The 23678-nt window shown below is 41.3% G+C and overlaps 1 protein-coding gene across 1 annotated transcript in view; it reads right to left on the bottom strand.

The window, feature by feature from the left end:
* The window catches only part of AK7 (adenylate kinase 7), a 65810-nt gene extending 44933 nt beyond the window's left edge, over positions 1 to 20877 (bottom strand). The window contains exons 1-4 of the mRNA XM_015247665.3: positions 20695 to 20877; positions 16070 to 16258; positions 9969 to 10077; positions 4000 to 4094 (exon numbers count right to left, since the gene is read on the bottom strand). Of these exons, the coding sequence (XP_015103151.3) occupies positions 4000 to 4094; positions 9969 to 10077; positions 16070 to 16258; positions 20695 to 20859 (558 nt within the window). The 5' untranslated portion in view covers positions 20860 to 20877. The remainder of the gene's footprint in view (positions 1 to 3999; positions 4095 to 9968; positions 10078 to 16069; positions 16259 to 20694) is intronic.
* Positions 20878 to 23678: the final 2801 nt, after the last annotated feature.

Raw genomic sequence — 23678 nt, 5'->3', positions numbered from 1 at the left:
GGCACATGAAAAAATGCTCAATATCACTAATTATCAGAGACATACAAATCAAAACTACAATGAGGTATCACTTCACACCAGTCAGAATGGCCATCATTCAAAAGTCCACAAACAATGAATGCTGGAGAGGGTGTGGAGAAAAGGGAACCCTCCTATACTGCTGGTGGGAATGTAGTTTGGTGCAGCCATTATGGAAAATAGTTTGGAGATTCCTCAAAAAACTAAAAATAGACTTATCATATGATTCAGCAATCCCACTCCGGGTACATATCCAGAGGGAACTCTAATTTGAAAAGACACATGCACCCCAATGTCCATAGCAGCGCTATAATATACAACAGCCAAGACATGGAAGCAACCTAAATGTCCATGGACAGATGACTAGATAAAGAAGCTGTGGTATATTTATACAATGGAATACTACTCAGCCATAAAAAAGTATAAAATAATGCCATTTGCAGCAACATGGATGGACCTAGAGATCATCACTGTAGGTGAAGTAAGCCAGAAAAAGTAAGAAAAACACCACATGATATCACTCATTTCTAGAATCTACAAAAAAAAAAAGGAAAAAAAGGACACTATGAACTCATCTACAAAACAGAAACAGACTTACAGACATAGTAAACAATCTTATTGGCGGAAAGAGGATGGAAAGGGATAAATTTGGGAGTATGAGATTTGCAAATGTTAGCCACTATATATAAAAGTAGATTTTAAAAATTTCTTCTGTATAGCACAGGGAAATATATTCAATATCTTGTAATAACCTTTAATGAAAAAGAATATGAAAATGAATATATGTATGTATAAGCATGACTGGGACATTGTGCTCTACACCAGAGATTGACACATTGTAAATGACTGTACTTAAATTAAAAAAATTTTTTTAAAAGGTGAGACTTCCCTCTAACTTTTCCATCTCTTAGCAGACCACTCATGATGTATATGACGTTCCAGTTTGATGCTTGCTCAGTAGTAAAGCTGTTTTCTCTCTCTACTTCCTTGTGGAGAGATTTTCTAAGTTGGGTGAACATTTTGCTTTTAATTATATTTCCTCAATTGTATATACATTTTATTAATTTTTTTGGAACCATTTTAGAGTAGGTCGCATCCAATATGCCCCTTTTCTCTTTAATTTTTGTGTGTATTTCCTAAGGACATTCTCCTATGTAAACTTAGGACAGGAAGATTCATAGTACAGGAAAGCTCAGGAAATTTAATATTGATACATTGATTTTATTCACTTTACAGTGCAAGCTCCAATTCTGTCAATTGTCTTAATCATATCCCTTATATCATTTTTTTCCCTCCAGGATAGAGTCCAGTCCAGGACCATGTATTACACTGAATTGCCATCTCTCTTTAGCCTTCTTCTTCTAGAACAGTGTTTCAGCCTTTTTTTGTCTTTCATTGTCATTTTTAAAAGAAGATAAGCAAGTTATTTAACAGAACATCTTGCAGTTCGGGTTTGTGTGAGGTTTTCATGGGATTTGATTCACATCTCTACATAGCAAAGCTTGTTTCCTTTGTATCCCCATCTACTTCTTCATCCCTTAAATTATTTTGAAGCAAATTTCAGACTTGATATCATTCATCCATAAATACTTCATTCATTTTACTGCAGTTGAATTTATCAATCTTTTTTAAAAAAATCAAATAGCATGTATTTTCCAACCATAATGAAATCAAAGAAGAAATCAGTAAGAGAAAGACAAAAATAAAACTATTAGAAATTAAACAACACACTACTGAGCAATCCATGGGTCCAAGAGGAAGTCTCCAAAACATTTAAAAATACATAGAACTAAACTAAATTAAAAAATAACATATCACCACTAATGGGCTTCAGCTAAGGCACTGCCGAGAGGGAAACTTACAGCACTAAATTCTTATATTAGAAAAAAGGAGAGAACTCAAATCAATAATCTAAGTTGCTACTTCAAAAAGTTAGAAAAAGAAGAGCAAAATAAAGCCAAAGCAGGCAGACGAAAGGCAATAATAAAAATAAGAGCAAAAATAAATGAAATTGAAAACAGGAATACAGAGAGAATCAATGAAACAAAAAGCTGGTTCTTCAAAAAAAAAATCAATAAACCTCTAGCAAAACTGACATATGAGACACAAATCACCAATACTGTCAATTAAAAAAAATCATTTAGCATTATTGAGTCTTGTTTAAGAAACACTTCCCTGTAAATTCTATGACTTTTCCCTAAATCATAAGGGGGTGATAGAAATGTTCTATATCTTGATTGTTGTGTTGGTTACACAACAGTATGCATTTGTCAAAACTCATAGAACTCATAGAATTGTGTAAACTATAACTTAATAAACCTAACTTAAAGCCATCTCGAGCCGTTGGGGAAATGCAAATTAGAACCACAGTGGGGCATGCCAAAAGGACACGGGAGCTAACACAGGAGCTGTTTTCCATATTTTCTTTGAGGGAACAATCTCTTCTCCACTCTCAGCCCATCTAGTCTAGGGGGCTGATCATCCCTGCCTCTGGAAGTGGGTAAATGATCCCAGGTGTGGCCAGTCAGAGCTCCGCATTCCCCTGGCTATAGTGACTGGCTTAAAGCGAGGCTCATGACCTGAGACCTGGATGAACAGCATATTCCAGTGCTGAGATGAGACATAGCCAAAGTGGGAAAGAAAACTGAAGCTCCAGGGATGTAAGCTTGGGAGCTCCTGGGAGCCAGAAGGAGGGGAGAGATTATCTGAGAATGAAGCCTATTCAGAGGGAAAAAGAAAGAATGGGAGAGAGAAAGAGAGTAGGTTAGTTCTGAGAACATTAAGCTTCTAGATCCAGCTGTTCCTGAAGTCCATTATTGGACTTACCAGTTATGTGAGTTAATAAATCCCCACTTTGCTGAAGTCAGTAAGAGTTAGTCTATAACTGAAGGAGTGAGGACAATCCATCAGGCCAGCAAAATGATCAGTCAAGGAACCAATGATTGTTCTGCAGCAGACACTTTTCTAGACTCTCTGAAAGATGGAATTTCAACAGGAATAAAATAACTGGCCTGCTCCTTGAGGTAATGGCAACCAAATGGAGTAGGTGAGTGAGCTTTATTAAAAAGGGACATGAAACCTTTGGCCCCTGTCCTTGAGGACCTCCCGGTCCACAGAGAGGGGAGATAAATAAATAAATGGCCTTTGAGGTAATAAAGTCTGCTAAATCTCTAAACATTTTCTTGTTATAAATAACGTATTCCACTGATTCTAACATGAGTTTTTAAAAGATTTATACTGAGGGGAGGGTATAGCTCAGTGGTAGAGGGTGCGCTTAGCAGGCTCAAAGTCCTGGGTTCGAGCACCAATACCTCCAGTAAAAAAGTAAAAATTAAAACAAAAAGATTATACTGTGACTCAGCACTGAGGTGAAAAGGTGGCTCATAGGCACAGAGGCACTGGAGCAGAGCAGCAAATGCAAATCTGGTATCAGGGGAGAAAATAAACAATGCTAGAAGAATGACTCAGTATTTTTTTTTTTTTGCAAAATAATAACCACGAGCTTTATAGGAAATGACGCAGAAATAAATGACATGACTCAGGCTTCACACTGAGTTATTGTGAGGAAAGACAGAACGCAGGTGTGACTCAGAGAAGCTGGACTTAGTCTGAAGAAATTTCGGGAATACTACACTCACTGTATTTTGCTTGTATTTTCCTTTGACTGTGTGCAAAAGCATGTAGATGACAAAAATACAGGTCTCAGTAAGTCGAAAAGAGAGCTCTTCCAATACATTTAAAATAAGAGTGATAAGCAAGCATTGTCATAGCTGAATAGGCAGCATTATTATTATTTTCTAAGCGGCGTGTAAAACAACGCGTCCCTTAGAATTGGATGTGCTTGGAGCACAGGAACTTTGCCAAGTGCGTATCGTCCCGGGACAGGGCTCAGGAGCGTAAGGCGACACCATCAGCTGCGGAAAGCTCTGTCCGCGTGGAGACTGCACGGCATCAGAGGAGAAACGCCGGCGCGCTACTTACCGGGTCCAGGGGCTTGGACCGCGCCCAGGTCATCACCGTGGACACCAAAATAAACACCTTCCGCTTTTCGAAATGGTTGATTTCTTCGTTCAGGGCTGGAGGGCCAAAAGGCAGAGCGGTTATTTGGATCCATGCAGAACGTGTTTTCAGAATCACGTGTACTTTTAATTACCAGTGGGACCTGAAGTGACTCCTCTTTCAAAGAGCGACTTAACACCACGGAGCTTCCCCTCTGAGGTTTCACTGCCCCATCCCCATCTTTGCTCTTGGCCGGCTCCCTGCAGCCGCCTGACTCTTTTGAACCCAGCTCAAAACTTCAGCCCCTTATTTCCTTGCCTTCAGCAGTGTGCTTTCACTTAAAAAAATTTTTTTTTAAATTGAAGTAGAGTTGATTTCCAATGTTGCTAGTTTCAGGTGTACAGCAAAGTGATTCATATAAATACGTTATATGTATCTGTTCTTTTTCAGATTCTTTTCCGCTATAGGCTATTACGAGATGCTGAGCATAGTTCCCTGTGCTAGACATTAGGTCTTGATGGTTTCCTTTCACTTTATCCGAGGGCTAGTGTCACTAATCACCATAGCTGACAAGGACTGGAACAATTCATGCCTTTATTGGATTCTTACCATCAGGCGCAAGACACTACTATTATCTCTGCGTTTACAGATCAGGGAAGGGAAGCACAGTTTGCCCGGAATCCTGGAGGGAAGTGGTGGGGCAGAGTCCAATCCAGGAAGCCTGGCTGCCTGGCCTGTGGTCTCCCCACTGTGCCCCACGGCCGCCCAGTGTGGAGAATGGAGCCCGAGGCCCCAGCAGGGCTGGGGATGCGGGCTGCAGGCCCTAAATCAGAAGGCAAGGCCCTCTTAGGATTTCACATAGAGCAGTCCCATCTGGCTTAAGCCTTCGTGGAAGGACTTAATCTGCCCACCCCTCCCACTCCCCCTGGCTGGGGGAGGGCAGCCCGCGCCGGAGCGTGGAGGCCTTTGGTGAGGCAGCAGGCTTGATTATGAACCATTGGTAGTGACTGGAATTGAGAACAGTGGTGGGCTGGACGGGTGAGAATTTGGTTTCCAAAGGGTTTGGGTTTGTCATTTCCCAGGAGGGCTCTCCCCACGTATAAGCATTGAACCTCCTTGAATACTTTCCAGTGGCACATGATTTCACTAAAATACTTCTCATGACATAATTTTCCAGAAAACACAATCTTAAGTGAAGCCTAATTAAATTGTCAGAGGATCTAAGTGACACAGTTGTCATGGTGCATTTTTAGTCTCATGAGCTGATGTCTTAAACAACAAGCAAAACAATAAAATACTGATATCCTGAACCCGAGAAACTCATGGATCCCAACCCTAAGATGAGAAAGTATTATTGGATTAAGTCTAAGAACACTATGTCCACACATTAATTCCAAATCAAATGTTACCTTCAGTTTCTATATTTATTCTCTTAGCAAAAATTGCCTCTTCAATTTAATTTTGCTCTTTCACCCTTGCTGCTCTGCTGTGCTTCAGACTGGCCTATTCTGTGAATGCTTGGCACACTCAGAGGTCTTCTCACTGGGTTATCCTCTTTTACTTATGATCGTTTTAATGGGTCTAAAACCCTCTGCTTGTTCACAGGTGAACGAGCAGCACATTTTATCTATATATGCAAATATTTTCTTGCATCTCCAATACTTAATTTCTTTCTCCTATTTTGCTTTCCTTTGATAGTATCTGTGGAAGGCAAAGTAGAATTCTTTTATACTAAAATATGTGAAAATACTTTAATAAAACACAAATAAGAACTAATACATATCCGTTGTAAAAACAAAAACAGAACAGCCCCCAAATCTAAGTACATCAGATAAGATGACAAAGTTCCCCCCACTCTTCTCTACAGCCCCACCCACTCCACGTCCGCCCACCCCCACGACTGACTGAGGGCTATACTTTCTTACAGACACAAACACTTTGTATCTCAAAAAAGGAGGTAACACATTGAAAACTTTTTCACAAAATAGATAATACAATTTTCTTAATTAAAGTTCTTTAGTAGAATGAAGAAAGCAATAAGACATACTCTACATTTTAAAGTTTATGAAAGGAAATGCAGTGTCAAAGGTTGAGAACCCATTACATTCCCCTGAGGAGCAGTGTGTGTGGGGGAAGGAGGGGCAGGACAGAGGGTCCTATGAAGGGCTGAAGCAGGAAGTCAGTGGCCAATGTCTAAAATTCATAATCAAGTGGGTAGGTATAGCTCAGTGGCAGAGCGCATGCTCAGCATGCACGAGGTCCTGGGTTCAATCCCCAGCATCTCCACTGGAAAAAAAAAAAAATCAAGGGACATTGGTGCAGGCATTTTTGTGTATTAGGAACAGGTGGTGGGGGAGGGTATAGCTCAGTGGTAGAGTGCGTGCATAGAGCGCAAGAGGTCCTGACTCCAATTCCCAGTACTGCCATTAAAATAAATCATTACATAAATAAATAAACAAACCTAATTACCCCCACCCCGAAAAAAATTAAAAGGAACAGGTGGGTTAAATGAAATGGAATGGAAGAGAAATGCAGGGAATTGTTGCTCTTTATTCTAAATCCTACTGTGCTTTTTAATCTTCAAAACATGTCCAGGTCTTATTTCAGAAAAAAATGAAAAGTTAAAGAGGGGGTTGGAGGATAAATTGGGAGTTTGGAATTTGCAGATATTAACTACTATATAGAAAATAGATAAACAGCAAGGTCCTACTGTACAGCACAGGGAACTATATTCAATACTCTGTAATAACCTATAATGAAAAAGAACGTGAAAAGGAATATATACACATATGTATAACTGAATCACCTTGCTGTACACTAGAAATTAACACAACATTGTAAACCGACTATACTTCAGTTTTAAAAAAGTTAAAGAAAACTGCAAGTATATAGAAAAAAATCAACTTCCAAAGACTGGCACACAGTGAGAACTCGATAAACATTAGGTCTGACCATTATTTTAGGTGGTGCAATTATCTTAGAAAGTGCAATTATACGTCACCTGTAAATATTTGCAAAGGGACAAAATGTGCAAAGTAGGCTTTAAAAAGCTCTGTTCCAAAAGATGACACATTGTTCACATTTTTGATGTGTATCTTACTGAACGAAACTAAGGCCCAAAGTTGTAAGTGAGAAAACAAACAGTCTAGGCTCCTGAGGACTCCCACACACCCACAGAGAGTACTTTTCCTTCATTATCTCTCTGAATATGGTACAGACGTTCCCGAGGCCTCATTCCATTTCTCTGAATGTAAGACAAATTATAACTCTGCTATTGACCCTCTTTGGGGGTTAGCAATGTACTGCCTGTCTTTGTAAATAAAGTTTTATTGGAACGCAGCCCATTTATTTACATATTGTCAATAGCTGTGTCCTTGCTACAAAGGCAGAGCAGTTGGCTTGAAAAGCCAAAAATTTTTACTTTCTGGCTTTTTACAGAAAAGGTTTGCTGACCTCTGAACTAATTTGCTGACAACAAAGATATTGAAGTGTAAAAAAAATACTGAAAAGTGAGGTGCTCTGTCTTTTTGGCTGTCCTCCTAGTCTGGAATGATGATTCAAATAAGCTGATTAGCTCTTTTGCTCCTGTCTTAGTAGGGAGATGAATCACAACCAAACTGCTAAACATCATCTTGTACCTTAGAGTTCATTAACTTTTTCAAAGCATTTTAAAAATGAAAGCATTCTCTGCAACCCCTTCCTGACCCTAGCTGTCAGGGAACATTTGTTGAACTGAAACAAATCATCACAGTTAGAAATAATTCTTGTCCTCCTGAAATCACATCCTTCTGGTGATGCCTTTCGTGGGAACATGCCATTCTCTGTTCTGCATGAAAGTTTCTCCCGTGTCCCTCAGCTCTCTTGTGGACCTAGAAAAGCCTTGAGGGTATAGCCTTTTTCTTACTTGTCTTTGTATTTTCCCGGTATATTCAACCCCACATTTTTAAGCAGTGCCTATAGAATGATAAAGCTTGAATTTTGAAAGTCCATGCTTCATTTCTTTTAATGAGTAAAAATATTCTCTTCTTTGGACACATAGATCAATGGAATAGAATAGTGAATCAATCTATGTGCCTGTGGTCAATTATTAGTCTACAGCAAAGGAGGTAAGAATATACAGCGAAGAAAAGACAGTCTCTTCAATAAGTGATGCTGGGAAAACTGGACAGCTACATGTAAAAGAATGAAATTAGAACATTCTTTAATATCTTACACAAAAATAAACTCAAAATGGGTTAAAGACCTAAATGTAAAATTGGAAACGATAAAACTCCTAGAGGAAAACATAGGCAGAACACTCTTTGACATAAATCATAGCAATGTTTTTTTTTTGGATCTGTCTCCAAAAGCAAAAATAAGCAAATGGGACCTAATTAAACTTAAAAGTTTGCATAGCAAAGATAATCATTGATAAAACAAAAAGAGAACCTACTGAATGGGAGAAAATATTTGCAGGTGATATGGCAGATAAAGGGTTAATATCCAACATGTATAAAGAGCTCATACAACTCAGCATCACACAAACACACACACACACACACACACCAACTAAAACACTGGGCAGAAGAACTGAATAGATGTTTATCAAAAGAGGAAATGCTGATGGCCAACAGGCACATGAAAAGATGCACAGCATCGCTAATCACCAGGGAAGTGAAAATCAAAACCACAGTGAGATATCACTTCATACCTGTCAGAATGCCTATCATCAAAAAGAACACAAATAACAAATGCTGGGGAAGATGTGGAGAAAAGGGAACCTTCATACACTGTGGTGTGCATATTGGTGCAGCCACTGTGGAAAACAGTATGGAGTTTGCTCAAAAAACTAAAAACAGAACTATCATATGACCCAGCAATTCCACTCTTGGGTATACATCTGAGAAAACAAAAACACTACTTTGAAAAGATACATGCACTTCAATGTTCACAGCAGCATTATTTACAATTGCTAAGATACAGAAGTAACCTAAGTGTCTGTCAACAGATGAACGAATAAAGAAGATGTGGAATACTACTCAGCCATAAAAAGAGTGAAATCTTGCCATTTGCAACAACATGGATGGACTTGGAGGGTATTTTGCTAAGTGAAATAGGTCAGACAGAGAAGGACAAATCCTGTAGGATATCATTTATATGTGGAATCTAAAAAATACAACGAACTAGTGAATATAGCAAAAAGGAGACAGACTCACAATACAGAGAACAAACTAGTGGTTATCAGTGGGGAGAGTGAAGGGGGAAGGGGCAATATAGGTGTAGGGGATTAAAAGGTGCCAACTGTTAGGTATAAAATGAGTTACCAGGATATATTGTACAGCATGGGGAACACAGCCAGTGTTTTATAATAGCTATAAATGGAGTATAACCTTTAAAATCTGTGAGTCACCATATTGTACACCTGTAACTTATGTAATATTGTACATCAACTACACTTCAATAAAAAATTCTATTCTTTGGAAGTGTCTATTGCTTAATTAATTACACAAGGAGGCCGTGAGACTAAGGTGGTTCTAATACCTTAGCAGCTTAGATAAGCAAACCAAAACCTAACAACAACTAGTCACAAACAGCCAACTAGGCTCTTCCAAAGAAGGTAGACACTTAAGCTATAGCCAATCAAAGAACTGCTTTGCTTCCGGCTTCCCTCTATAAGAGTCTTGCCCTTGGCTCCTGCTGGCAGAGTGCCTGACTGCTTCTGGTTTGGTGCTGCCCAATACAACTCGATTTTTGCTCACATAAACTCTTAAAGATTTTCATATGCCTCGATTTCTCTCTTAACGTGATCCACAGGCACATCCACGGGTCTGATTTCACTTTGTTTTCTTAGGTACGTCTCAGATCAGCTCTTCTACAGCCCTAATTTGCCTAGTGTGCCTTAGATGACTTTCAGGTACAGTAAACGGCACCAAAGTCGCATCTCTGGAGATCACAGGGTGCATCTCACTGACCTGAGACTGCCCAGATGGCTTCCTCCACTTGCTGCGGGTTCTCGGTAATGTTATAGATGATAACATCACACTCCAGCAGGTGCATGAGAAGGTCCTCTCGAGAGATGGCCTGAAAAAGAAAGCTGACAGTCATTTGTTGCAAGAGGCTAATGAAGTAACTTTACTATTTTGACAGGAATGACAATTTCCAAATTAGATGTACTGCACTGAAGGTCCCACAAGAAACATTTGCAGAGGGATTTCTATTTAAAATGAAATTTTGGCTCTCTTCTGTGTGTAGTTTTCAAGTAACAAAGAAGTTTATGAAAATGGCTGGGAGCAGATGATGAAAAAATTGCATAATAATCTTAGGCACTATTTCTGCGGGCTGTTTAAACCCCGATTCAGGAGGGAAGAATTAGAACACACTGGAAGAAACTGTGTGAGGCATTTAAAACTAACTCAATCTCTATGCCAGTTTATTTGAGCAATTATATACCATGAATCACTCAGAAGTGCTGATGAGTGATGAATGTGGATTATTTCAGAAGCCTCAAGATGGATTAATCTGTTCTTGTTTGGGATGTAAGGTAACTTATCCCAATTGACAGCTGGGAATATTTTTAAATGCAGAAACTCTTGATGGTTAAAAACATCAAGTTCTTCCATTAGATGAAAGTAACTTTGGTGATCATTGTCTTTAACTAGCTATTCCTTGCTGCGTGGATGCCAGCACATTTTCCGGCAGTGCCATACCGTGGGTGGCTATTAAGACAACTGTAAAATGACCAGGATTTGCATGAGTTGTTATTCCTGCTGTCTCAAGGATCAGATATTCCCCTACAGATCCTTGACCAGTTGCATGAAAGCAGAACCTTTCAGATCAAACTTGATCTCTTACCACACAACTTTGTTGGTGAGCCAAAAAGGGAGATGCTTTTCTTTAGAGGTTAACATATCCTTGTTAAATTCAGCTGCACAGACCACCAGTGTCTCCAGTCTGTTCTTTAAGTCCTTTTGCGTCCAGCTGTTTCCGTGTCCTAGGGATGCTGTAACTAAGTTCCAAAAACCAAGTGACTTAAACAGCAGAAACGTGTGTCTCACGGTTCTGGAGGTTAAAAGTCCACGATCCAGGTGTGGGCAGGGCTGGGTCCTTCTGAATGCTGTCAGGGAGCTTCTTTTCAATGGCTCTTTCCCAGCTTCTGGTGGTTCACTGACCACCTCTGGCATTTCCTGGCTTGTAGAAGCATCACCCAGATCCCTGACTTCATCTTCACATGACCTGCTCCCTGTATCTGTGTCTGTGTTCAAATTTTCCCTTTTTATAAGGACCTCAGGCTTATTGGATTAGGAGTCCACCCAAATGAATTAATTGAACTTGATTTCCTCTGTGAAGACCCTATGTTCAAATATAACTCAGCCATAAAAAAGAATGAAATAATAACAACATGGATGGACCTACAGGTGATTGTACTAGGTGAAGTAAGTCAGAGAGAGACAAATACCATATGATATCACTTATGTGTGGAATCTGAAATAGGACACAAATGAACTTATTTACAAAACAGAAATACACTCACAGACATAGAAAACAAATTTTTGGTTACCAAAGAGAGAAGGGCATGGGGGAGGGGTAAACTAGGAGTTTGGGATTGGCATGTACAAACTACTATATATAAAATAGATAAATAACAAGGTCTTACTATACTATACTCAATATCCTGTAATAAACCACAATGGAAAAGAATATAAAAAAGAATGTGTGTATATATATATATACATACATATATATATACATAATTGAATCACGTTGTTGTACACCAAAAACAAACACAATATTGTAAATCAACAATACCTCAAAAAAGAAAAGATTCTATGTTCAAATAAGCTTTCGTTCTGAGGTACTGGAGGTTAGGACTTCAACATGTCTTGGACACAATTCAACCCATATTATCAATTGGATTTATTTTCTGGGCTATTCACGTGAGAGGGAAGACCCTCTGAAAATGCTGATGCAAACATGGATTGTCACCTTGTCAGCAACATGACGTTGTGAGAGGAAGCCACTCCCCTAGTACAGCCAGGACTCACCTAGACTCAGCAATGACACGAAGAGAAAGGAGGAACACTGGGGGATGGGGAGAAATCAAAGACGCTTGTTCCTATGCAGGGCGTTCCAGGTCTCTTTCAAGAGAGAGAAGATGAAGCCTCTCTGATTCTGGCCTGTGAAACCATGTGAGCACGGTGTCCAGAGGAAAATATGCACACGTGTTAATCATAGTTGGACTGATTTAGGAAGAAATAGGCGCGTTTTCAAGAGAATAGTCATCCTGACCGCATACTCAGTGATCATGTACATGCATTCCTTTGTTTATCCAACAAATATTTGTGGGCCCTGATTTTGACCCCAAGGAGAGAGAGACAAAAATGACTACTACATAATTACTGATTCTACAGAGGTGTGTGTGTGTGTGTGATTGGGAACTTTTAGCAAATAACTATGGTCTAACATGTACAAGGACACAACTAAGCATGTATGAAGACTGCACAAATTAGAAAAAGGTAACCTGCTCTGGGTGGGAAAATTGTAAGGCACCCACTCTGGGGCACACTGTAGCCAGCAGAACACATCACTTTTCAGTCCTAGTCATGCCCATAGCTGGGCATGCTTGTGCAGTGCACAACCTGCACAGCCTTACACAGCAGCTCCCAATGTGGAAAGGGCTATCACGGAGGTAACTCTGAGGTTTGATGAGCCAAGAGAAATATATGATTCTGGCTTATAGGAGTTGATATTTGAGTTGGGCTGGAAGGGTGAGTACAAGGTCACTCAGCAGAGCCTGGGAAGTTTGGGGAATAGCAGGCTATTTGCTGAGCCAGGCAGAAGCACCTTTTACAACCTGGACCAGCCTGTTTTCCAGAGGACCTTGGGGGCCTTGATCTGTGTGGTAGAGAAGAGTTCGAAGCTGCATTTGCCTGACTGAGAACTCACAATTGCCCTTTCCAGGCGGTTCTGCATGCTCTGTGTGCCCACCTCTGTCATCATGGATGGAGCCGCTAGTTTACATCACAGAGTCCCCCCTAGGCTGTGAGCAATGGGTGCATCTGTGGCTCTTTAAAGTGCTCGATACACATTCACGGAATCAAATTCAGGTATAAATAATGATCAGTGATGTAGATCTGAACCAAAGCAAATAGCTAGGAGAATGGAAAGGAGGCATTCTTTAGCGAGCTAGTAAAGAGACCGGTTGAGGATTCCATGACTGAGAGGACACAGGAGGTGACAGTGCCCACTAAAGAATGTCACTCACCATCCAGCTCTGCAAGGATTAGGTCATTAGCCACTGCAACAGCCCACCTCTGACACTCCCCGAAAGGAACTCAGGGTGGGGATCAGGAATGAGGCACTCTGTACTCTGGGGAAAACTGGCAGAACAGGACTTCACACAGCTATTTTAGGAGAAACTTTTAGGAACCTGATTTCTTGCATCTTCTCATACCTAGAAAAGCAGTAAGATCATTAATGGAGACATCTGTTCCTTGTGACTAGCAGTGACCTTTTACTGGGACGTGTGCTTGGTTTTGTGTACCCCCTTAACCAAAAATCACATAGATACTGACCTGCCCCTCTGCCTCTTTGGAGCAGTTCCTCAGAGCGCTCCAAGAGGCTGTCTCCCAGGCTGTAGTCCGCAGTAAGCCCCTAATAAGATGGAACTCACAGCTCTTAAATTATGTGTTTTGTTTTGTTTTCCAGTTCACAGTCGGGAGCCAAGAGCCCACAGCAATACCAGGGTTTCAGCTCTGATGGGGGCAAGTGCATGGTGAATGCTATAAAGGACACCCTTAGTTGTCGAGAAATGTCTATTTCGTCTTCCTCTTTCCCAGCAGAACCGCACTTAGCCCATGGGAGGTTAACTCATCCTGTAGTTCAAGGGGTGGGCCTTACTGATCTCAGGGTGAGTGACTGGTTCAGGAATGGACAAGTGACTCAATTCAAGGCAGTGAGATTCAAGGAGATACTTGTGGGGTGCTGCTGGAACACTCATCCTCCTTTCTCTGTAACAGCCTTTCTCTTCATCAGGTTGTGGCTGTGTATGTGTACAAATCCCTGGACTGTTGCAGTCTTGCTACCAGCCTGAGGATGAAGTAACCCTCAGAGGAAGATGGAACCCAGGAAAGGGCAGGAAAAGGGGCCGCAGCCCCTGGATCCCTGGATCATGCCAGGCCTGAAGCAGGTTCTTCCTTGAGATCACCAGCCACATAAGCTATGAATTAACCTGATTTGCATTGCCTTTTTTTTTCTATTACTTGCAGCTCAAAACACCCCAAACTGATACAGACAGCAAGGCCCTTAATAAAAATTAGGAATACAAAGGGCTGAGTGTAATAAAGTTAATTTGGGGTATGCTGATGTAGAAATGATGCAGGAAATCTGGGGGAGAGGGCTAGGAAGCAGTTGGATTTGCCGGTCAGTCCACAGGGCTGGGGAGGGATGTGAAAGGCACTGGCCTGTATGGGAGCTGAAGCTATAGGGCTGGATACTATTTAAGAAGGATGCCTAACAGGAAACTGTATTCATTATCTTATAATAACCTATAATGGAAAAGAATCTGAAAAAGAATATATATATATGTATATGTATAACGGAGTCACTTTGCTGTACCTGAAACGAGCACAACATTGTAAATTAACTATACTCAATTTAAAAAAAGAAGTAAAAAAAAAAGGATGCCTATTGGCAGAGAGGGGAAAGTGGGGGGGGGGAGGGACTTCATTTAAAGGGTGGAAAGAAGAAAAGGAGTTAGTGAAAGAGTCCAGGAAGGAGTGCTTGGATACATAAGGGAAGTGAGAGGTCATATGACGGCTGCAGATGCAGGAAGGAGAGTTTCTCCTGGGAAGCAGGGGGCTGGGTAAGCCAGGCCCTGGGGAATTAGGAGCTCACTGGTGATAATGGCCTGGGCACTGCCTGTGAAGGGGTGGGGACTGGAGGGTGCAGGAGTGAAGCCTGCAAATGTGGCTGAGCCCTCTCTCAAGTTTAGTGGTGGCAGGCGCCCAGGGACAGAGAAAGAGGCAGGAGGGCCAAATTAAGTGTGTGTGTGTGCGCTGTGTGGTGGTGTGGTTTTTTGTTTGCTTTTTTTCCATTGGGAAAGATTTGAGCATACGAATAGGTGGAAAGAGAAATGCCAGTGTCGAGCGAAGACCCAGAGAGGGTGAAAGGGGGTAAGTGGTGAAGAAAGCTCCCAGAGATGGTGGGAGGGGGCTGAAGCACTCATCCACGAATGCTGATTGAGGGCCACTGCTGCCAGTCTCGTATAGGCATGAGAAAAAGTGGGGTGCAGTCTCTACTGTCAAGGGGCAGATAGTTACAATCAATGTGATCCACAACAGACAGATATTAACAATAGAGTGGGAAAAGTGTTAGGATCTAGGCAGGTCAGAATCTAAACTGGGAGTAGGGAATCATGGAGGGCTTCCTAGAGGAGATGACATCCTGAGTTAAATCTTGAAGGATGAATAGGGCTGACTCGGGGAGAGAAGAGAAAGGCTGTTGCAGGGTACAGTGTGGGCAAAGCTGTCTCTTAGGGTCTGGAGAGTAGCAGTTATGGTGATGGGAGGAGTTAGACTGGGACAGCCACCCCTCTTGGCAGTATTTAAATGTCTCAGGATGAAGATTGTGTAGAATTTGTTTTGCGAAGGAAGCACTGTTTCTCAATAAGACAGCAATATAATAATGGTATGTCATTCCCGAGTGGTAAATCAAAGGACATTTCTCTTTCACCGATGACGCCGGCCGTGGTCCACAGTCATGTTGGTGTAAAGCGGGGCAGAATATGTTTGAAACACAGGGTAGAGAATTTTGTGAGTCTAAAAGTCCAAATGAGATCTATACTTTCTAAGAGTAAATTATTTAGGTTCTTTGCTGCAGGCAAGCCTTTAAATTGGAGACCATGGTGGTTAATCTCCATCACAGGTGGACGGCCCCCACCTTTCCCTTCCCCACCCCCTCGCGATTGGCAGAAGAGACGAGGTGAGAAGCAAAGACTCATGAACACATTGTAAGGACATCGGAGCCAAAGGTGGCTCTTGCCTTGGTCTCCTCTTAGCAGCACCCCTGGACTTACACGGTACGTCTCCACTGCAAAGTCGGGCTGGGGGGTTTCGGGCGTGGAAAGCGTGCCCACGATCTGGAACGTGCCTTCCTTCAGTTTGGTGGAGGAGGCTTCCGGCATCGCCGATTTATTTTCCTCTTCCTCTTCCTCCTCTTCGGTAATTTCTTCCAGTGAAGCTCCGACGACACAGTTGGAAAGAAACTGCAAGACAACAGAAATTTCCCAAATACTAAGCACAACTTAGAGGAAGGACACTCAATGACGATTCTAAAAACTGACCTTTACCGAAGGCTTGATAGCGGCGCCGCTCAGCAGAGCTAGTGCTTTGTACACTGGTGTCTCCTAGAAGTAGGTTTAATTCCCAGGACAGCCCAGTGAAGTGGGTACTGTTACCATTTCTCATTTTATAGGCAAGGCACTCAGTCTCAGCTTAAAGAACTCATTAAGGGTATCATCCTGCCCTTGCACTAGGCAGAGCTGGGCTATCTTGTTCATGACGTTATGTTGCGGAAAAATGTGTTACAACTCAGTGTTATAGCTCCATGTTACAGCTCAGTGGTGACAGCAACCTGGATCTTCCCGAGAGACCAAGCAGCACTCGGAGTTGGAGAACTCAGGTTTATTACGCCAGCGGGCCCAGAGGAGTTAACACCCAAGCTGTGGACCCCGTCTGTAGGTTTACACAGGCTTTTATAGGCGGCCAGTTTACACTTTGCAACATTATATGCAAATAAGGTATAACAAAAGTTGACTAATTCTGAACAAGCTTCGTAGAAATGGACCAATCAGGAGGGAGAGAAATAACCAATCAGGAGTAACCTCCATGTAAATGAAGTACTACAAATGGACCAATCAGGAGTGAGCTCAGGGAACCAATAGAATTTTAGGGGTAAGTTCCACTTTCCTAGAAGTAAGCGGTTTCAGAGGGAAAGAATGAGATAAAGCCGCTGGGCTAGGGAACTGGATGGTGCTGGCAGGAGAGTAGTGGCCCTGCCTAGGGGTCCTACTGGTCTTTTTTATGGGGCTTCCCACCTCAGTTTGTTTTGTCCTGTCCAGCAGAAATGTAGAAACCTAATGTGATCCACTCATGTGACTTAAATTTACTGGGAGCCACATCAACAAAAGTGAAAAGAAACAGGTGAAGTTAATTTAGATAATGCTTTTCTTTAACCTAATATATTCAAAATATTATCAATTTAGCATGTCATCAATATAGACATTATTGAGATATTTCATATTCTTTTTTCCCCATAGTGTTGGAAATTTGATGTGCATTTTACACTGACAGCACATCTCCATTTGGATTAGACATATTTCAACATTCAATAGCCAATAATGAAATAGAATGAGGTTGACAAAGTTTCTTTTCTTCTTTTACAAAAGCTATCTTTGTGAGTGGCTTATGCAGTGTTCCAAAGTTTCATATATATCAAGTGTATGTATATATACATAGAAATAAATAATAATTTTAATTTATATATTAAATATATAATTTAGAGATTCAACTTAGGTAAATAATCGTGATAATATCACACCTTGGGAGTAAAAACATAAAACCAATCAAACAAAAAGTCCTATCCTCATTTTTTTGATGAAAAACAGTCCAAGTTAGTAGGCAAGGTGTCAGGTTCAACCTCTTATTGTAATATATTTTTCCCAAGTATGCCATATATATTTTCATTTGTCTCTCAAACGCATTCAATTTTATGATCCCATTTCACAATCGAGTAATAAGTAGCAGTAAATAATTTGCCCAAGATTGCTTGGGTAGAGAGAGGTAAGGTTGGAACTTCTGATATTATACCCAAAGCTGCAGAGGTCACTTACTACTCCCTCCCAGGGACCTGGGGGAGAAGGGGGTGGGGTGGCATTGCCCAACTGTGCCATAAGCCTAAGGATAACATACATGGTTTCCATGTTTTTTAGATGCTTTATATTCCTACTCCCCTTTGCTTAGTGCAGATAACAGCAATTACTTGGATTTTCAGAAAGTGAGGTCCTGGTTAGTTAAGGGATAACTGGAAAATTCTCTGATATGCTTTTGAAAAAAAACCTCTACAAATGAAAAGGTTTTATTGTAAAAATATTATGTTGTAAAAAATAATCAGAGATCGAAAGGAGGTCAAGTAAAAAGTTAAATTCTCTTTCCTCCCTCCCTCCTAATCTCAATCATGTCCCCTCCCTTTTTAAGTCATCCAATGGTTTTCACTAGATTTAGAACCTAAACCAAATTCCTGACCAAAGCCCCACAGTATCTGGGCCTTTGTACTTGACTCTGATTTTTAAATTTACCTAATAAATACCAGTGGAGTGCTGACCAGGTGTCAGGCACTGTTTAGTTGCTGCGGGGAACCATGTTTCTGGGTCGTGATTTAACCACTGAACTTATTTGTCAGTTACCTGTTCATGGGCCTTTTCATAAAATATATTAAAAATTGTATGACTGTATTTCAATAACAATACACAATCTTTGACTTTAAAATTTAATTTGCCTTCTTCTGATTTTAAAATAAATTTAAACATTTTTGTCTTTTGGGTCCTGGGCACGGTGCCTGCTGGCGGCCCTGGAGCCTCTGGTTCACTGCATCCTGGCCGCTCTGTCCTCTGCAACCTGACTCCCACCTCAGAACCTTTTCCTCTGCCGTGCCTTCTGGGAACTAGTTCCTCTGGCCCGATCCTCTTCCTATGTACGTAGGATTAAATGTCACCTTTCAAAAGACCCCTTCCATGCAACTCTATTGAAAGCAACCGCTCTTTACCACGCTCTGCTATTCTCTTTCCTTTGGAGTACTTGCCACATGTTGAAGTATCTTGCTTATTCTAAAAATTATCTGTTGGCTGTCTCCTTCCAGAAAGGCAGGGTCCTCAACTGCAGCAACATTTTTTGGTCTTATTTACTGCGCCTGCCTTTTAGTAGGAGGGCATGAATGAGTGAATCCCAAACTCCAGAGATAACAGCTAAGTGTCTTGTGGATCCTTGGAGATGGTTTTTGTATTTAGATTAGTCTGTCTGTCTGTTTACCTACCTATCTATCTACCTACCTACTTACCTACCTGCCTATCTATCTAGTGATCTATCTTCTCTATATTTGTATCTATCTTTTTGAAAGACACAAATAAGTTCATACCACTCCTGGCTTTTTAAGGCTTTGTTACTGCATTTAGTTTTGTTTGTGTCCTTGTCCCTTCTTTCTCCACTTTCCTGGTAATGTGGAAGATATAGCATGTGTTTTTCACCCCTTCTAGTAGGTATATATAATATATAATTATATACTATTTACATACAGATATATATGAAATGATATATATACTATCACATATGATATATATGACATATATATACTATCACATATATTGTTTAGCATATGTAATTATATGCTACATTTAAAATATACTATTTTTACATATAAATTATATATATTTTTCGACCAATCAACTGTAGATGGTGTAGTGGGTTGAATAGTGGGCATGTGTGGCTGTATTTGGAAGTAGGGTCTTTGCAGATGTAATCAGGTTAAAATGAAATCACAGTGGATTAGAGTGGGCTGTAATCCAATGACTGGGGTCATAAGATGGGAAATTTGGACACAGAGATGCTTAGGGGAGAACACCATGTGAAGACAGAGGCAGAGACTGGAGTGGAGTGATGAGCCTAACCAAAGGATGCCTAGAATTGCCCACCAGAAGCTAGGAGAGAGGGCTACAACAGACTCTCCTCTAGAGCCTCCAGTAGGAACCAACCCTACTGACACCTTGATTTCGAACTTTTGGCCTCTAGAACTGGAGAGAATAAATTCTGTTGTTTTAAGCCACCCAGTTTGTGGTAATTTGTTACTGCAGCCCTAGGAAAACAATACAGATGATACGCACTGTAGCCCCATCTTATTTTAGGCAGCTTGTGTTGTCTGAAAGTGTGATCAGTAGCCTCACAGAAGTCTATCCAAGGTGAGGTTAGACTTCTGTGTAGCTCCAGAGGGTAGAAATAAGGTCAATGAGTCCTACTCAGGGAAATAATAAAATTAGGGATTTCTTTTGGCTACTGAATACTTTAAGATGAAGGGCTCTAGGGTCGTCTTTTTGAGTATCTTCATTTTCTTGGCAGGTCTAAAGACTGGGAAGGATGAGGAAGCTTAATGGGACTCAGGGCCCCAAACAGTGCCCGGCAAATAATAGACACTAAAACCGTATGTTGAAGGGATGATGACTTAAAAATACTTCGTGGGTGATATAACCATTAGACTTCCTATTTGTCAGTTAACCTGCTTCAGACGCGGTGGCTGAGTGGAAAGAGAACCTGGTTAGGAGGTCGGAGACCCGGGCTCTACGTCTAGGTCCTGCCCCTAACTTGCTATGTGATCTTGGGCAAGCTCTCTTCTCCTTTTGAGCCCCAGTTTCCTCGCATTAACAGGGGAGCAACGGGGGCTGGACCAGTGATTTCCAAATAGCTGGGCTTGCAGGCAGGGCGCTTGCTTGTCTAGCCTGGGGGCAGACTGGGGAGCAGGGGGCATTGGCCTTGTCAAGGAAAAAAACCTTCCCTCAGGGGACCCCCTGAGAGCGCCCCGTGGGGTTTCGGGGGCCCGGGAGCTGGGGACTGGGAGCTGGGGACTGGGGTTCTGCTCTGACCCATCGCGGCTCACCTTCCCGATGTTTCCGCTGCTGTATGAGTCCAGCAGGTTTATAAACACCGTCTGGATCCGGATAACTTTCTCCGTTGGGGCAGCAACTTCCTCTTCAGCCATGGTGGGAGCCGCTCTGGTTGCTAAGGAGAAAGCGTCCGTTTGGTTGCCAAGGAGGTGGGGCATGGGCCCCAGGACCGCTGGGACGGGGCGGCCCTCGGGGCGGGGCCTCGGGCGCTGGGCGGGGCATTCCTGGAGTAGGGGCGGGGCCTCCGGTTTCCCGCGCTCCCAGGAATTTTCCTGCCTAGGGCGCTCCGCCCGAGTGCTTGTTTCCGCCTCGTCGCTCGTGCTCCCGGGCCCCCCTGTGCCCCTGGGTTTAGGGTCCGGGACGCCCGAACGACAACGTGTGTGGTCTCCCGTGTGCAGCCAGTTGCTGCTTGGTCCATTGGGCTCAACCGGCTTAGTTCCAGAAAGACATCTCGGGGTGAGCTAGGCGCCGCTAGAGGCCATTTGTCCTGGGAATTCACCCACATTCACAAAAGGATAGAATTTAGACTTTTGCTCTTTCCAAATCAGGTTAGACATGCAGTTGTTGATATAAACCGACAAATTAAAATATGACATTAAATTTTTCTTATCACATCGCTTCTCGGCCTTTTGGCTAAGATTAAGTGATAATTTTTTGTATCACAGAACCACAAAGGTCATGGTGGACTGTGTATACATCCTGTTATCTTAGAATAGTTTGATTCTACTGAAATATTTTTGTGCTTTAAAAATTAACTGGTTAAATGTGAATATTTAACACATGGAACCATTTTGCACTTTTTTTTTTTTTAAATACTGATTATCTCAAAAAATGGAAGTGGCATGGGAGCTCCAGACAGCCTGGAGGTTTTGGGCACTCAGGCAACTGGGAGACTTGGCTTTGCGTTCCAGCTCTTCAGCCGTTTGTGGGAGACTGGGACCAATCTTTTAACCTTCCCATAGCTATTAAATTGACTGTAAAACAAGGGTGAAACAACCGACCTAACAGCTGTCAGGATTAAATAAGATACATGAAAGCATTTTCTGAAGTGGTCTCCAAAAGTGATTTTTTTTTTTTTTGGCAACGCTAAAAAGCACACTTCTACAAGTGGGAGACTTCTGATTCCATTTTTTGTTTGTTTTGTTTCCCAACTTCCATGCCCTTTCCTTTGTATAGGTATGTCTCATTGAAACTTCTTTGTTTTGATAAAATAACAGTTTAAAACTTGGCAAACTCAGTTTGGGAACAGCTTGCTCACACACAGCAAATTCTTTTTTAAAATTCTCATCAAGTACTGACACTTTAAATATAAAAAGATTCATGCAAGATCAGAACAAAACTTGATGGAACACACCAGTATTCTTTTAAAAGACCTGTGAAATATTCTAGAATTCACTAGATGCCTCATTTCCGGTTTGTCCGTATTGACATGCAGTTAAGCGGTTAAGTACTTTTATTAAACCGGTCATGCTACTATAAAATATAACTCACTTTTGTTTCATTCTTATTATTTAGATTACTGATAACAGGTAAATGAGCTAGTTACAGTAACGGGATGGCTTCCAAAGAGTTTTATAGCAGATTGGTAGGTTAGGAAAAGAGATTCTAATGATTATTTCCATTACGCCAACTTATGTGTCTTTTACTGTTACCCTTTTACTCTTTGAGAATCAGCTTTCAGATAACCACAAAGTTCAGGTAATGCTTTTACTGACACATATTTTATGGGGATGGTTGGTGGAGTCAGAAGACCTCAGTTCTGACCCTACACTACTGCTCACAGGTGGGCTGCGAAGCAAGTCCCACAGTCGGTCCACGGCTCAGCTACGTCACACACAAAATGAAGAGGTAGAAGGCAGAGTTCTGTCTGAAGTCAGAGTGGCACATACATATCAGAATCTCAGCATTTCCTACCCTGTTCCCCCTTAACAATCAAACTGCACATTTTGTGTTTTTGGCACTGGCAAGAGAATACTGCAGTATCGTGGTGGAAGAAACCAGTAATGCTCGGTACACCAGCAGTTGCTGATTAGCTGTGTGGGATGTGTAATGATTGATTCTGGACCTGGAGGAAAGGTGGGAAGAGTGTCATTATGGGAAATGAGGTGTGCAATCTTTTCATAATCAAACTGCCTCTTTAAGGATCCTGGGAGCAGGCACAACTCAGCACACCTTGGTGCTTTTGCTAGAGAGACATGCTCTTCAGCGGGCTTAAACCCCACTGCCTATTGCATTTCCTCTCTAATTAGCACATACGAACTAATGTAAAAACATGAAAAGTATAAAGAAAATGAAAATTACCTATCTTACCACCTAGTGATGACTACTATATTAACATTGTAGGATATTTTGTCTCATTTTCCTTCTGTTACATATAAGATTATTTTTCAAGATAGATTACAGTTTTCTATCCTTTTCCCAAGTAGTACAATTTTACCCCAATTTTTAATGGCTGCATATTCTTCCATCAAAAGGATTTGGCATAACTTTCCCACTTTTTAGAGCTTTTCCAATTTTTCATTAGAGAAAATGAACATTCCTGTATATCTTCTGCTGAATCGCTTCCCCATGCTAGACTGCTAGGACGTCACCAGCACAGAAGTTATAAGCTTTGTGAAGGCAATAATACTAATGTTTTCCAGGAAGGTTTCACCAATATAACCTTCAGCAGGATGTAACAGTGCCCTTCACTAAATCTTTACTGATATCATTATATTTAAATAAGAGAAATCATTAAATTGTTAGGTAAAATGGCTCAAAATAGCTAAACTTTTTTTCATATCTTGCATTACTGGTCTGGCTGAATATCTGTCAAGTGGTTACTGGATATATAAATTTTTTCTGAGTTGACTATATTATTTGCCCATTGTTCTCATTTTTTCTTACTGATTTGTAAGGGCTACTTACTTGGAGGTTCTTTTTCCTTTTTCTTCTGGAAGTGAAATCAAGGCTTAATTTACCTGGTTAAATTCTTTAA

The sequence above is a fragment of the Vicugna pacos genome, chromosome 6 (assembly GCF_048564905.1).
Source record: "Vicugna pacos chromosome 6, VicPac4, whole genome shotgun sequence".
In the NCBI taxonomy this organism is placed as follows: Eukaryota; Metazoa; Chordata; class Mammalia; order Artiodactyla; family Camelidae; genus Vicugna; species Vicugna pacos.
Note: the sequence above shows the minus strand (reverse complement) of the source record. Positions and strands in the feature narration are given on the sequence as shown.